General features: G+C 48.1%; 1 protein-coding gene across 1 annotated transcript in view; it reads right to left on the bottom strand.

Moving 5' to 3' along the window:
• The window catches only part of SLC43A2 (solute carrier family 43 member 2), a 132,193-nt gene extending 120,516 nt beyond the window's left edge, over positions 1 to 11,677 (bottom strand). Inside the window, exons 1-2 of the mRNA XM_068270290.1 lie at positions 11,456 to 11,677; positions 463 to 652 (exon numbers count right to left, since the gene is read on the bottom strand). Coding sequence (XP_068126391.1) covers positions 463 to 622 — 160 coding nt within the window. The 5' untranslated portion in view covers positions 623 to 652; positions 11,456 to 11,677. The remainder of the gene's footprint in view (positions 1 to 462; positions 653 to 11,455) is intronic.
• Positions 11,678 to 14,757: the final 3,080 nt, after the last annotated feature.

Raw genomic sequence — 14,757 nt, forward strand, 5'->3', positions numbered from 1 at the left:
ACAATTGCATGACAAGACAGAGAGAAGGGAGGTATGGCTGGGTTCACACTGTGTGTCTTCTGTAACATACGTGTTGCGTGCATTATAACAAAAAAGCACAAGATCCATTACAACACAGAGGGGTGAAAATGCCCATACAATCATCAGATGCCCATACATCGGAATGTACAACATTCTTAGATCGTTCTGTTAATGGGAACAAACGATAATTGCCTTCCAATTAGTTACGATTGTTCAAATTGCATCGAAAGATTGCATCTGATGAGAAAATTGTACCGTTAATGGGCACCTTAAGTCTAGAAAAAACGGGAACAGAAGAGGGGCTAAAGCCCGAGCCTTGTCTGGGTAATAACTGAAGGTGATACGCATTCCAAAGTTTAGAGAGTAACAAAAAAAAAAAATCTGAACTGACTTCAGAACAATAGAAACAGCTGTATGTTAACAGTTGTGAGCATTTCCTACCTGGATAGGTGCACAAGTAAGAGTAGAATCCCTCAGATTTCAGCATAATGAGCAGGGAGCCCCAGCCCAGAAGCACCGCAGAGAAGAAAAGGTTCTCCACCACGGCAGTACATGCCATCCACCAGCGACGCCGATGCGCCGTTGCCAAGGTAGGTGCCATGCTTCCTATTCCTCTTCACTGGATGATAGTCTGCAAAACAAAACATGCAAAGCTGCTTAATCATCAAGAACCCAGGACTTTCAGGAACAGTTTTTTCCAAGAACATTTTCAAAATGATAAAAAAAAAAAAAACCACAGTTGCAACACTGTAGCAAAAACAACATCTGCCTCTCATTAGCTACTGTGAAATACGTAACGAAACAATCACCACGGTTACCACTGAGGCCGGCTTGTACTGCACATTCACATTCAGGTATATAGGTGTAGTCTGTAGGAATAAACAAAAAGCCCCAAGTAGATAAGATCTATAATGTCACAATGCAGATTCGCAGAATTAGAACTGTGAAAAAATGTGCAAGTATGAACTTACTGTACAATTATGATAGGCTATTTTGCTATTTGCATGAGTCAGCTCTTCAGAAATAACATAGTTCTGTGGGAATATTTAGATAAAAATCTCACTACTGTGTCTTCAAGTGACAGATGGCTGATCGGCAGTGGAAGCACTAAGAATAATTTGTGGCTGGTGTACTAAATGTAACGTGAAATGAATAGCAATGGAACCAATGCAAAGAATTTCATTATAAGCAGGGAATAATCATAACAAAAAGAATAAAAAAGGAGAATGAACTGTTTCTTTACATGTTACAAACAAACCTTAATTCAAAAATATACCCTAACATTAACATGACCTTATGCTTCTGTCTAGTTTTGCCCTTAACCAGTACACTATCAGCAGTGCCTGGAGAGTGTACTCATTAAGGGCACTACCTCTGATATAGGAGGCCAGGGTACAAGTTCTGGCTGGAAACAGTACCTATTCAGTAAGGAGTGCTTGGGCAAGACTCCCTAACACTGTTGGGTGGGCTACTGAGCGCATCCTTAGTGGCTGAAGCTCTCAAGCAATTTAAATCTGACAGGAGCAAAGCACTATACAAATGTTAGCATTTAGATTAAAACAGAAACCTGTGTGCAGCAATTCCCACACCGGACGTCTCTGCCCACCGATATTTTGGAATCGATAAACCCAACCCTATTCTCATACAAGCCGTCCCTCTACCAATGCCTAATCCTAACCGACTCCCACCGATGCCTAACCTTAACCAACCCCCAATGCCTAACCCTAAACAATACCTCCACTGATTCCTGATCCCCACCGATGCCTAACCCTAAACTATATGTTCACTGATGCCTAACCAACCCCCACTATTGCCTAACCCTAAACGATACCCCCACTGATGCCTAATCATCCCCCTTGCCGATTACTGTGTCACCTCCACTGATGTACACGGAAAATATCAGGCACCCCACAGGCGCCAATGTTAATATTGGCACTTAAGGGAAATTTGGGTACCTGTGGTGTCCCATTAAATAGCGGGCACTGGGGCTATGCAAACTGCGGCTACAAAAAGCTGCATTTGATTTTGCGCACTTGAAAGTCTCAGAAGAGAAGATGTCCCATCAGGGGGATTTCCTGGTGATCGCTATTGTTACCCATGATGAGCCCAATGTGGGATAATAAACTCCACCCCCCTCCCCCATATGAATGAATGTGCACACTCTCTCAGCCATGTGTGCAGTGTGTGTACTGTACATGTAAATGTCTTAAGGTCCATACACACCCTAGTAGGATGTCACCCAGGGATAAGGAACAGACCCCTCAGGCACCATCACTGAGTTAGCCAGCAGAGCTAATGATGCATTCTGTAGCTATGGGGGGGGGAGGCTGACGAAGTGGCGCAGTCAGGAGGGGCAAGCTATCAACCATTGATCGGCCAAGTTGATCCGCCTGGCAAATTGCTAGTCGGCGGCAGTCAGGGGCTGCTGTAGACACTCCGGATTATCGGCAGAGGCAGTCACCATCAGCCACCTCAGCCGACTTTAATCTAGCATGTGTACTCTAATCTAGTGTGTGCGTTTTGAGGGGAAGATCTTTACATTTGTCTATATCTGCAACAACAGACCAATAAAACATCCCATCTGTGCAATGTGTAAAACTATCCATGAAACGGTTAACCTCAACGGAAAAAGGAATCACTGGGTTCACTCTTATCACTTGCATGTTAGTTGGGCAAAGATCTAAAGTTTAATTCTTTGGTAAATATTTAAGATTGCAGGAGAAACTGGAATACAGATAACAGGACCGTTTCCCTAATAATCTCCAATAAACATGCTGGATACAGATAAAGTAGAGATCTTTTTTACCTGGCTAATTGCTTCCTATCCTTTTATGGCTGTAAAAACACCATATCTACAAGGTGACAAAACACTTTGCTTTGACAAGATCTATTAACACCTGAACTGTCAAAATAACAGAAATTCAACTTCCAGCACTAGAGGCAGCTTTAAATGTCAGTTGTCAAAAAAATAACAGATTCCACACAGCAAAAGTTGTATTACTGATTTTTAATATTTACAGTGTTCCCACTTGTTGCTGGACTGTGTGCTGCCAGCGGGAGCGGACAGTGTAGTGTCCACTCTGATGATCCGCCATGGTCTGGCTGTAGCCTGGGGGCGGATGCGCTACCCAATAAGCTATCCTGCCACAACTGCAGTCCTTCAGTAATTACCACAAGCCACAACTGCAGCACATGCACAGCGGCAGTCCTTCAGTGATTACCACAAGCCACAACTGCAGCACATGCACAGCGGCAGTCCATCAGTGATTACCACAAGCCACAACTGCAGCACACACACAGCGGCAGTCCTTCAGTGATTGCCACAAGCCACAACTGCAGCACATGCACAGCGGCAGTCCTTCAGTGATTACCACAAGCCACAACTGCAGCACATGCACAGCGGCAGTCCTTCAGTGATTAGCACATGACACAACTGCAGCACATACACAGCGGCAGTCCATCAGTGATTACCACAAGCCACAACTGCAGCACATGCACAGCAGCAGTCCATCAGTGATTACCACAAGCCTCAACTGCAGCACATGCACAGCGGCAGTCCTTCAGTGATTACCACAAGCCACAACTGCAGCACATGCACAGCGGCAGTCCATCAGTGATTACCACAAGCCACAACTGCAGCACATGCACAGCGGCAATCCATCAGTGATTACCACAAGCCATAACTGCAGCACATGCACAGCGGCAGTCCTTTAGTGATTACCACAAGCCACAACTGCAGCACATGCACAGCGGCAGTCCTTCAGTGATTACCACAAGCCACAACTGCAGCACATGCACAGCAGCAGTCCATCAGTGATTACCACAAGCCACAACTGCAGCACACACACAGCAGCAGTCCTTCAGTGATTACCACATGCCACAACTGCAGCACACGCACAGCAGCAGTCCTTTAGTGATTACCACAAGACACAACTGCAGCACATGCACAGCGGCAGTCCTTCAGTGATTACCACAAGACACAACTGCAGCACATGCACAGCGGCAGTCCTTCAGTGATTACCACAAGCCACAACTGCAGCACATGCACGGCAGCAGTCCATCGGTGATTACCACAAGCCACAACTGCAGCACACACACAGCAGCAGTCCTTCAGTGATTACCACATGCCACAACTGCAGCACACGCACAGCAGCAGTCTTTTAGTGATTACCACAAGACACAACTGCAGCACATGCACAGCGGCAGTCCTTCAGTGATTACCACAAGCCACAACTGCAGCACATGCACAGCGGCAGTCCTTTAGTGATTACCACAAGCCACAACTGCAGCACATGCACAGCAGCAGTCCATCAGTGATTACCACAAGCCACAACTGCAGCACATGCACAGCGGCAGTCCATCAGTGATTACCACAAGCCACAACTGCAGCACATGCACAGCGGCAGTCCATCAGTGATTACCACAAGCCACAACTGCAGCACACACACAGCGGCAGTCCTTCAGTGATTACCACAAGCCACAACTGCAGCACACGCACAGCAGCAGTCCTTCAGTGATTACCACAAGCCACAACTGCAGCACATGCACAGCGGCAGTCCATCAGTGATTACCACAAGACATAACTGCAGCACACGCACAGCAGCAGTCCTTCAGTGATTACCACAAGCCACAACTGCAGCACACGCACAGCAGCAGTCCTTCAGTGATTACCACAAGCCACAACTGCAGCACATGCACAGCGGCAGTCCATCAGTGATTACCACAAGCCACAACTGCAGCACACACACAGCGGCAGTCCTTCAGTGATCACCACAAGCCACAACTGCAGCACATGCACAGCGGCAGTCCTTCAGTGATTAGCACATGACACAACTGCAGTACATACACAGTGGCAGTCCTTCAGTGATTACCACAAGACACAACTGCAGCACACGCACAGCGGCAGTCCTTCAGTGATTACCACAAGACACAACTGCAGTACATGCACAGCGGCAGTCCTTCAGTGATTACCACAAGACACAACTGCAGCACATGCACAGCGGCAGTCCTTCAGTGATTAGCACATGACACAGCTGCAGCACATGCACAGCGGCAGTCCTTCAGTGATTAGCACATGACACAACTGCAGCACAGGGCTGCCACCAGAAATTTTGGTGCCCCTCACACATCATCAGGCCTGGGCCCCCTCCCTCCCTGGGCCCACCCACTGGTAGCTGTGCCCGCCCACTAACATCAGGTAGCCTGGTATTGCTTGTGCCTCAGTATAGGCCACCAAGATACAGGTGCCCCAGTATAGGTATTCAACTATAGGTGGTGCCCCAGTATAGGTAGCCTGGTATAGTTGCCCCCAGTATAGGTAACCTGGTATGGGTGGTGCACCAGTATATGTTAGCCAGATACAGGTGCCCCCAGTATAGGTAATAAGATATAAGTGCCTTAGTATAAGTAGCCAGGTACAGGTGGTGTCCCAGTATAGGTAGCCAGGTATAAGTGGTGCCCCAGTATAGGTAGCTAGGTATAGGTGTTTCCCGCCCCAGTATAGGTAGTCAGGTATAGGTGTTTCCAGCCCCAGTATAGGTAGCCAGATATAGGTGGTGGCCCAGTATAGGTAGCCAGGTATAGGTGGTGGCCCAGTATAGGTAGCCTGTAGCCAAATATAGGTGGTGCCCCAGTATAGAAAGTCCGCTTTAGTGGGCTCACTCATCTGCTCCCCACATTCAAGCGCTGATGTCACTCTTCTCTCAGTGCTGGAATGCGGTGTGCTGGTTAGTGAGCCACAGACCTGTAGCCAGCACATGCGTCCCTTTCAGCGCTTTAGGGGGATCAGGGCCCCCAGAAGCCCTGGGCCCCTCACTGCAGTGTCAGTTGTCCCCCCCTGATGGCTGCCCTGCTGCAGCACATGCACAGTGGCAGTCCATCAGTGATTATCACAAGCCACAGCTGCAGCACATGCACAGCAGTGGTCCATCAGTGATTACCACAAGCCACAACTGCAGTACATGTACAGCGGTGGTCCATCAGTGATTACCATAAGACACCAGTCAATTAGATGCATAAAATAGCGTCCTCCTCAGGAAGCCAAACAGAACAGTGCTTGACCAAATATTATGCTTACAGTATCATGTTCAGTGTCCAGCAAAGGTGTAATCAGCAGTAGCACATAATACCTCTACATGTATGGCTTCTCAGCTTTCTAGCACCCCTTGATGTTGATGGATAGTGTACTGGTTAAGGGCTCTGTCTTTGACATGGGAAACCAGAGTTCATATCCTGGCTAAGGAAATGAAAGGTAGGGGACCAGAGTTCAGCTGTGGGTTTAGAGCACTTGTGAGGGGTAGTAAGCCAGAGTGAAAAGGTGAGTTTTGAGGGCCTTCTTGAAGATGTTGAAGGAGGGGGCTGCCCTAATGGGTGGAGGTAGGGAGTTCCATAGTGTTGAAACAGCTCTTGAGAAGTCCTGGACGCGTGCATGGGACTGGGTGATGCTGGGGCGTTCAGGCGAAGTTCATTGGAAGAGCGGAGTGAGCGGCTAGGTGTGTACCTCTGAGTAAGATCGGAAATGTAGGTTGGACAGGTTTTGTGAACAGATTTGTAGGTCAGACACAGTATCTTGAATCTGATTCTGGACTGGATAGAAAGCCAGTGGAGGGATTCAAGGAGAGGATCCGCATGGTGGAGCGATGGGAGCAGTGGATAATTCTAGCTGCCGCATTCATGATGGACTGCAGTGGGGCTATTCGGGTCATAGGGAGACCAGACAGAAGGGCATTGCAGTAGTCAAGGCGGGAAATTATGAGGGCATGGATGAGGAGTTTGGTGGTGGCAGAGGTCAGAAAAGGGCAAATCTTACAGATGTTACGAAGGTGGAAGTTGCAGGACTTTGTGAGGTTTTGGATGTGGAAAGTGAAGGAGAGTGCGGAGTCCAGGGTGACACCCAGACAGCAGGCTTGAGAGGTAGGGCGAATACTAGTAGTGTGGTTAACAGTGACATGCACATCTGGGAGGTTCATGGATGGCCAGGGTGGGAAGATCATAAATTCCGTTTTGTCTAGATTTAGTTTCAGGAACCTAGCGGACATCCAGGGGGAGAAGGCTGATGGGCAGGAGGAGACCTTGTCCATGGTAGTGGTGGATATATCAGGGTTGTGGAGGTAGATCTGGGTGTCATCTGCATACAGATGATAGTTAAAACCCATGGAGGAGATAACCTTGCCAATGGAGGATGTGTATAGGGTGAACAGTAGGGGGCCAAGGAGTGAGCCTTGGGTAACCCCCACCGAGAGGTGGTTGGGGGTGGACGAGGACTCATTGAAGGCGGTCGTGAAGGATCCAGAGAGGTAGAATGAAAGCCAGGTCAGGGCGAGATTGTGAATGCCCATGGACTGGAGGAGTAGGGAATGATCTACTGTGTCAAAAGCTGCTGAAAGGTCAACAAGGTAGTGGCTGGATAGAGTACTGGTTAAGGGCTCTGCCTTTGACATGGGCAACCAGGGTTTAAATCCTGGCTAGGATCAGTATCTATTCAGTAAGGAGTTCAAGGCAAGACTCCCTAACACTGCAGGATGACCTCTTGAGCGCGTCCCAGTGGCTGCAGCTCTTGAGCGCTTTGAGTCCGACAGAAGAAAAGCGCGGTAATGTAGGAATGATATAAAACAAAATTCTGTACAATTTAGCTGCATTATCAATCAGCAACTTATTTGGGTCAGTTTGCACCTTAATTGGTACATAAGTGAATGCCAGCTCCAGGATTGACAGGCTCTCTTTAATTTGTATACACGCTCTGGGTTTGTTCACACCAAGAGTGTTTTTCAAAACACTAGTGTTTCAAAAAGTGCTTAATGTAACCCTATAAGGGTGTTCCCATAGCAGCGTTGTGATTTTGTTTAAATCGCAAACGCGCTGCCTGTAGCAATTTTTTGTAGTGATTCAGCTTTATGCAAAAATGCATTCATTCAAAATCACTCTGAAAATTGCTCTGCAAAATCGCAGTCGCAATCACTAGTGATTTTCAGTGTGAACTAAGATTCACGATTTATATAGCACCAGGGCTGTGGAGTCGGAGCAATTTTTGGTACCTGGAGTCGGAGTCGTGGTTTCATAAACGGAGGATTCGGATGATTTTTGTACCGACTCCACAGCCCCGCATAGCGCACTAAGTCAGAAGCTGGTCATTCTGGTGTGTAGTCTTCCACGCGCTGCCATAAATGTAATATTAACACATCTACAGCGGCACAGCTGGATTTCAACTTTAATTCAGATTCCAGCGATGGAAGGACCCCAAATTATTTATCCTTCTATGACTTGAAAGGGGAATAGTATTTAACGCCGCAGCAGCAGCAGGGTGAGCTGTGATTTGAATCACCCTGCGCCCAACTGACCGGGCAACAGGATGTCAGGTACTCCACTAAGACTTTCAGCTAGAGTAAATCTCAGCCTGGGTGAGGAAGTTATTATTTTCCTAAGTAATTATTGCATAATACAGTTTCAGCCCATTGGGAGACATTAGCAGAATTATGGCTTTAATAAAGCAGCAGGTCTCTGTAACCGCTGTAATTAGTATAAATGGTGTCTCGCTCCTCTCACTGCAGAGCAATTAAAAGCGACTTCTCTAATACCTGACATGTAAACAACAATTAGATGGTATATTTTATTTTCCTCTGAAGCCGCAACTCTAAACTAGGCAGCCAAGATGAGGTGGAGAGACTACAAAGGACGGCTGTAAATATTTCACAATTGCTAGGGAAAGCTCTGATAACACAACAGAGAAGCACAATCCGCCAGCCCTCAGCCGCCCGCACAGTCCTGAAGTGCAGTGGTGGTGAAACAAGCAAATAGGCGCGCTCCAGAGGCGAAGCGCCCGCCCTCCTAAAAAGCGGATTGGATGACTGGTGCTTGAGCCCGGCCTGTGATTGGCCGCCGAGATTCAGCAAGGCACGCGGAGCAGACAGGTGTCAGAACAGCCGGTTTGAACCGGCAGGCGCGAGACTGCGACTCTGCGGCTGAAGTGCACGTGAGGGGAGCCGGGAAAGCGCAAGGGGAACGGACGCGCCGGGCGGGGGAGGCAAAGGGGGAGCCGTCACCAGGGGAGAGGGGACGGGGCATAGCCAGTGTTCTCATTCACAGCACAGTCTGCGCGGCCAGAGGGGGTGACGGAGACGCACAGAAAGAAAGTGACAGTGCGGAGCTGTTGCCATTGGTAGTAGGGTTGGTTACTGCATATGCGAGACCTTATTCCATGTGTTCTATGAGACATGAGACAGCACAGCTGTCCTAGTGGCTGGGCACAAGATGGAGGGGCAGAGTGCTGGGCACAGGATGGAGGGACAGAGTGCTGGGCACAGGATGGAGGGGCATAGTGCTGGGCACAGGATGGAGGGACATAGTGCTGGGCACAAGATGGAGTGGCAGAGTGCTAGGGACAGGATGGAGGGGCAGAGTGCTGGGCACAGGATGCGGTGGTGGTGGCAGGATGCGGTGGGGTGAAAGGATGCTGGATACACGATGCATTGGGTTGGTAGGCTGGACACAGATTGGAAGAGGCAGTGTGCTGGGTACAGGATGGAGGGACAGGGTGATGGGCACAAACTGGAGGGGGCAGGGTGCTGGGCACAGGATGCATTGGGGTGGCAGGGTGCTGGACACAGATTGGAGGGGGAAGGGTGCTGGGCACAGGATGCATCGGGGTGGCAGGGCGCTGGGGACAGGATGGAGGGGCAGAGTGCTGCACACAGGATGGAGGGGCAGAGTGCTGGGCACAAGATGCAGTAGAGTGGCAGGGTTCTGGGCACAGGATGGAAAGGCATGGTGCTGGGCACAGGATGCACTCGGGTAGAAGGGTGCTGGGCACCGGTCGCACTTGGGTGGCAAGGTGCTGGGCACAGGATGGAGGGGCAGGGTGCTGGGCTTAGGATGCAGTGGGTGTGGCAGGGTGCTTGGCACAGGATGGAGGGGAAGAGTGCTGGATGGACGGGCACAGGATGCACTGTGGTTGCTGGGTGCTAGGAACAGGTTGCACTGGGTGGCAGGGTCCTAAACAAAGGATGGAGGGGCAGGGTGTTGGGCACAAGATGCACAGGGGTGGCAGGATGCTGGGAACAGGATGCACTGGGTGGCAGGGTGCTGGGCACAGGATGCACTGGGTGGCCAGGTGCTGGGGCAGAGTGCTGGGCACAGGATGCACTGGTTGGCAGTGTTGGGCACAGGGGTGGTAGGGTGCTGGGCACATGATGCAGTGGGTGGCCGGGTGCTGGGCACAGAATGGTGGGGCAGGGTGCTGGGTACAGGATGCAATTGGGTGGCAGGACACTGGAGTGTGGAGTAGAAGAAAGGGATGTGAAAGGATAGGAGTGCTGTAAAAGTGCAGATTGTATCAGGCTGGTGTTTGGGACAGTGCAGAGCGAACACGGACTTCCTCAGCCGGGAACAATGGGAAGATCAGCTGTTCTACAAGTGGCCGAGGAAAGCCGATCTGTTCTCCGTCCCGAACAATAGACTGGGGGGTGTCCACCACTGACACGACTGAGAGACAATAAGCCAAAAGGCAACAAATAATAGGCGCTCCGCACAGAGGACAGGGCAGCTGCACAATAAAGAAAGTCACTTGGTTGCTACTAACACACATTACTCTAGGGAAGCTCAGTGGCAGAGATAACAATTCCTGCGGTAGTATCCATGCAGCTTGCAGTATACAGAGGCCGGGTGTATGGTGGTCAGATAGTGCAGTTGGGGGATGAGGACATGTATTGATCACTGATGAGAAACAGAGAGTAGCAGTACTACTCAGTTTGCAGTATACGGTGGCCGGGTGTACAGTGGTCAGACAATAGTGCTGATGGGGGATGAGTACAGGAGGGGACACCCCATAGACTTGCACAGAAAGTTGCAGTATACAGAGGCCGGGTGTACAGTGGTCCGACAATAGTGCAGTTGGGGGATGAGGACAGGGGGAACACCCCATAGACTTGCACAGAGAGTTGCAGTATACAGAGGCCGGGTGTACAGTGGTCAGACAATAGTGCAGTTGGGGGATGAGTACAGAAGGGGAAACCCCATAGACTTGCACAGAGAGTAGCAGTATACAGAGCCCGGTGTACAGTGCTCAGACAATAGTGCAGTTGGGGGATGAGGACATGTATTGATCACTACAGGAGGGGGCACCCCATAGACTTGCACAGAGAGTAGCAGTACTCTATGGCCGTATACTGTCAGTGCAGAGCATTACTTAGGGTTGCAGCATTATTACCCTGTTGTGCAGTAACATTATTGCACTGATCTGAGGGACAGCGAGGGTATGCACATCTCCTCTCATGTAACCCAGTGGCAGTCATCCCCGGCTCCTCACCTAAACGCTGTCACCTGGCTGATCTCATGTCCCCCTATTAATGGAATCCTGCCTTGCTGCTGCCCATCATCCCATTCAGCTCCCTATCCCAGAGCTGCAGATCGCATATCAGCTCCCCATCGCTCGCTGTCTCACCTTGTTACACGCTTGTCCTGCAGTGACAGGGGATGCTGGGCAGTAATTGGGCAGCTTGGCTTCTGTTCCTGCTGACTCTGCCAGTTCGGGACCCGGGGCTGCCTCTTTCTGATGTCTCTTTGGCTTGGATGCTGGGTCCCGGTACTGCAGCTTGTCCAGCTCCTTAGCGAGCCCGGCCGACTTGTTTTCTCATTTCTTTATTCTGGTCCTTTTATTGCGGAGCTTCTGAGAAAAACAGTGGGCGCCCCTCATTGGCTGACACGGGCTAGAGACAGAAATGAGCCAATGAAAATTCGACTAGGCAGAGAGTAGTGATGGAACAAATTCTAAGACTATCATAGGAAGGCTGTCAGCGCAGGAGAGTGCAGAGCTGCTCACCCTCCGCCCATCCGGCCTTTCCATTGGTCAGGAGGCGAGGAAGATGTCTTTTTAGAAGCGAGGGGTCTGTTTTATCTACTACTAATTGTACTTTTTGTTTATCTGTATGATTGACAAGGTTTCCTTCCAAGCTACACGGTATGACTGTGCATTTTCTGCATTGCCCTTGATTTATCATGTCATTGTCTCTATACATTCTGTTTGTCATTGTAGTTTATGCTGGTGCTTTACAGATCTATAATAATAGTAGTAGTAAATAAAAATAAGTGTGATCACATGAGCAGGAGAAACACAGACTTATGGCACAGTTCACACTTGTGTTGAAATGGCATTGGATCTGTAAAAACGGATCTTATCGCCGGTCGATCGGATCCGTTTCCATCCCATCCTTCAGCCCCCGTCTCTCACCCCCAAGGTGTATTTTTCTATTTAGAATGGCCCGTTTCTTCAGTAGTTTGAAGAAACATTCCGTTTTCCCATTGCCCCCAATGCAGCGCTTTAGCTTCCGTTTCTGTTCCGCTGGGCTCAGTGGTCCGGAAAAATTGGTGCTGCAGGAAATTTGCGTTCCGTTCAGTCCATCAAGCAGAACAGATCTATTTGAACGGATCTATAGGTTAACATTGGATCTGTTCCCATCCGTTCCCTTCTGATCTGGGATCGGACCGTTTTTTTAACTCTAATGTGGACTCAGCCTTAGGGCCCAGTCACACTTGAGCGTTTTACCGGCCATTTTGGCAAAATGCTCAAACGCTAGCGCTTTTGAAAGCGCTAGTGTAATTAAACCCTATAGGCCCATCTTACTTGGGCGATTTGCGCTAATCCCTGCAAATCGCCCAAAATCCGCAAACGCGTTGCCTGCACCATTTTCAGGCGATATTTCTGCAATCGCGTTTCAGTGCTATAGAAGCACTAAGCGTGATCGCGGAAAAATCGCCACAGTGTTCAGTGATTTTTAGGCTGAAAAATCACTCACGCAAAACGCCGGTGGTAAGCGCTGGCGTTTTGCCCTTTCAAGTGTGACTGGGCCCTTACTGTTTTCTTCTCAGTGCCTTGTAGTATGTATGAAGAAAAAACAACATCTGTCTTAAAAAGTAAAAAAAAAAAAAATTATCAATGAAAAAATACAACTGCAATAACGAAGTCACAGTGATTTAAAATTACATTTAACAATGAATAAAACATATATAGTAATCCTTTCATAGATATGCCAATATCTGTTATAATTAAGCTATCATTATATAATATTTTTATGTGTTTACTGTCCTTTTAAACTATTTGTACTGTCGACATAAAATGCATTTTTCCCCCCTCCACATTATGTCTTTTTTGTGTATTTATAGAGTGCATGTGGTTAAAAAGAAAGCTCTGTTTGGGTTCTCATTAGTTCACTAGTGGACCAATAAAAATCCTTCCTAGGGAGGGACAATTCCCATTAGTCTATTGCAATTAATGGGAGCCTATGATGCTTCTGCTGTGGCCTCAAGATCGGTATAACGGTGTTTCCAGCATGCAGGTAAACAATGGATGGCGGCAGAGGGCACAAATGGACAGCGGCGGCAGAGGCTAGAACGGATCAGAAGAAAAACTGATGCACAATGTAAGAAACTGATCTGTTTAAACGGAAAATGGATCAGTTTTTCATCCAGTAGTGTGAATCCAGCCTAACTCCATCCTTTCTAATGAATAGGACAGGTTGTCAGAAATCTCGTCAGAATCATCTAATCTACTGAAAATATAATGTAGCGTATGCTTACTGTGGCCCATCAGATGTTCTGCTACTGTTGACAAAGCATTAGTGCGATTTACATTGGTGTTAAAAACGGTCCATTTAGCGGAACTAAAGGGATCGGATCCTAACGGATGTGAATGGATCCTATGTTATTCAATAGGATTCGTTCACATTGCTCCATTCCAAAGGATCCATTTGGCCCATTCCACTGAACAAGTTTGGGGCGGCCGTGATTTTTCCACATCGACTGTTGCGTCGCATTGACCGTGCGCTGGAGGAGGGTCACAGATGGAAAACTGATGCCCAATAAAAACTGATCCATTTGACGGCTCAGTTTTTGATCTGTGCAGTGTGAAGCAGCCTGTAAGGCCCATACCCATGACGCATTTATTTCACACGAAAAAATTTTTGCGATATCGCCCAACATCATTTAACAAAAATGTATTTAACAATGTCTCATGATGCACGCCACCTGCAGCAATCTTTGTTTATGAACGAATGCCATACTGGATTGAAACGTGCAGGATCGTTACAATCCTCATTGACATTTGCCGCAATCGTGTAAACAATCATTTTCATGATCGTTTGTTTACGACAGCGCCAACAACACCTACAGATTCTACCAGATGGATCAGGGAATGATCGTTCGTTGGCGGAGATCCCTGATTGCGCTTGCGATAGCGCTGGCGATTTATAATGTGAACAAAGCCTAAAGGACAACTGAAGTGAGAAGAATAAGGAGGCTGTCATATTTATTTCCTTCTAAACAATACCTGGCAGCCCTGCTGATCTGTTTGGCTGCAGTAGTGTTTGAATAACACCAGAAACAAGCATGTGACTAATCTGATCAGATCTGACAATAATGTCAGAAACATCTGATATACTGTATGCTTGTTCAGGGTCTATGGTTAAAATATTAGAGGCAGAGGAGCAGCAGGGCTGTCAGGCAACTGGTATTGAAATAAATATGGCAGCCTCTATATTCCTCTTGCTACAGTTGTCCTTTAAAACAATACCACAGAAATTTAGCACAGAAATGCACTCACACCTGCATGTAAAATTCAAATGTTTGACTGGGCCCTTAGACTAAACAGCAGAGTTATGTTGCTTTATACCATAAATGTTCCTAACAGTGAAACAACAGCTCATTATGTGAACTATTGTGTGAACTGCTTCCTATATCATAAAATGACTT

Source organism: Hyperolius riggenbachi, chromosome 2 (assembly GCF_040937935.1).
Source record: "Hyperolius riggenbachi isolate aHypRig1 chromosome 2, aHypRig1.pri, whole genome shotgun sequence".
Classification (NCBI taxonomy): Eukaryota; Metazoa; Chordata; class Amphibia; order Anura; family Hyperoliidae; genus Hyperolius; species Hyperolius riggenbachi.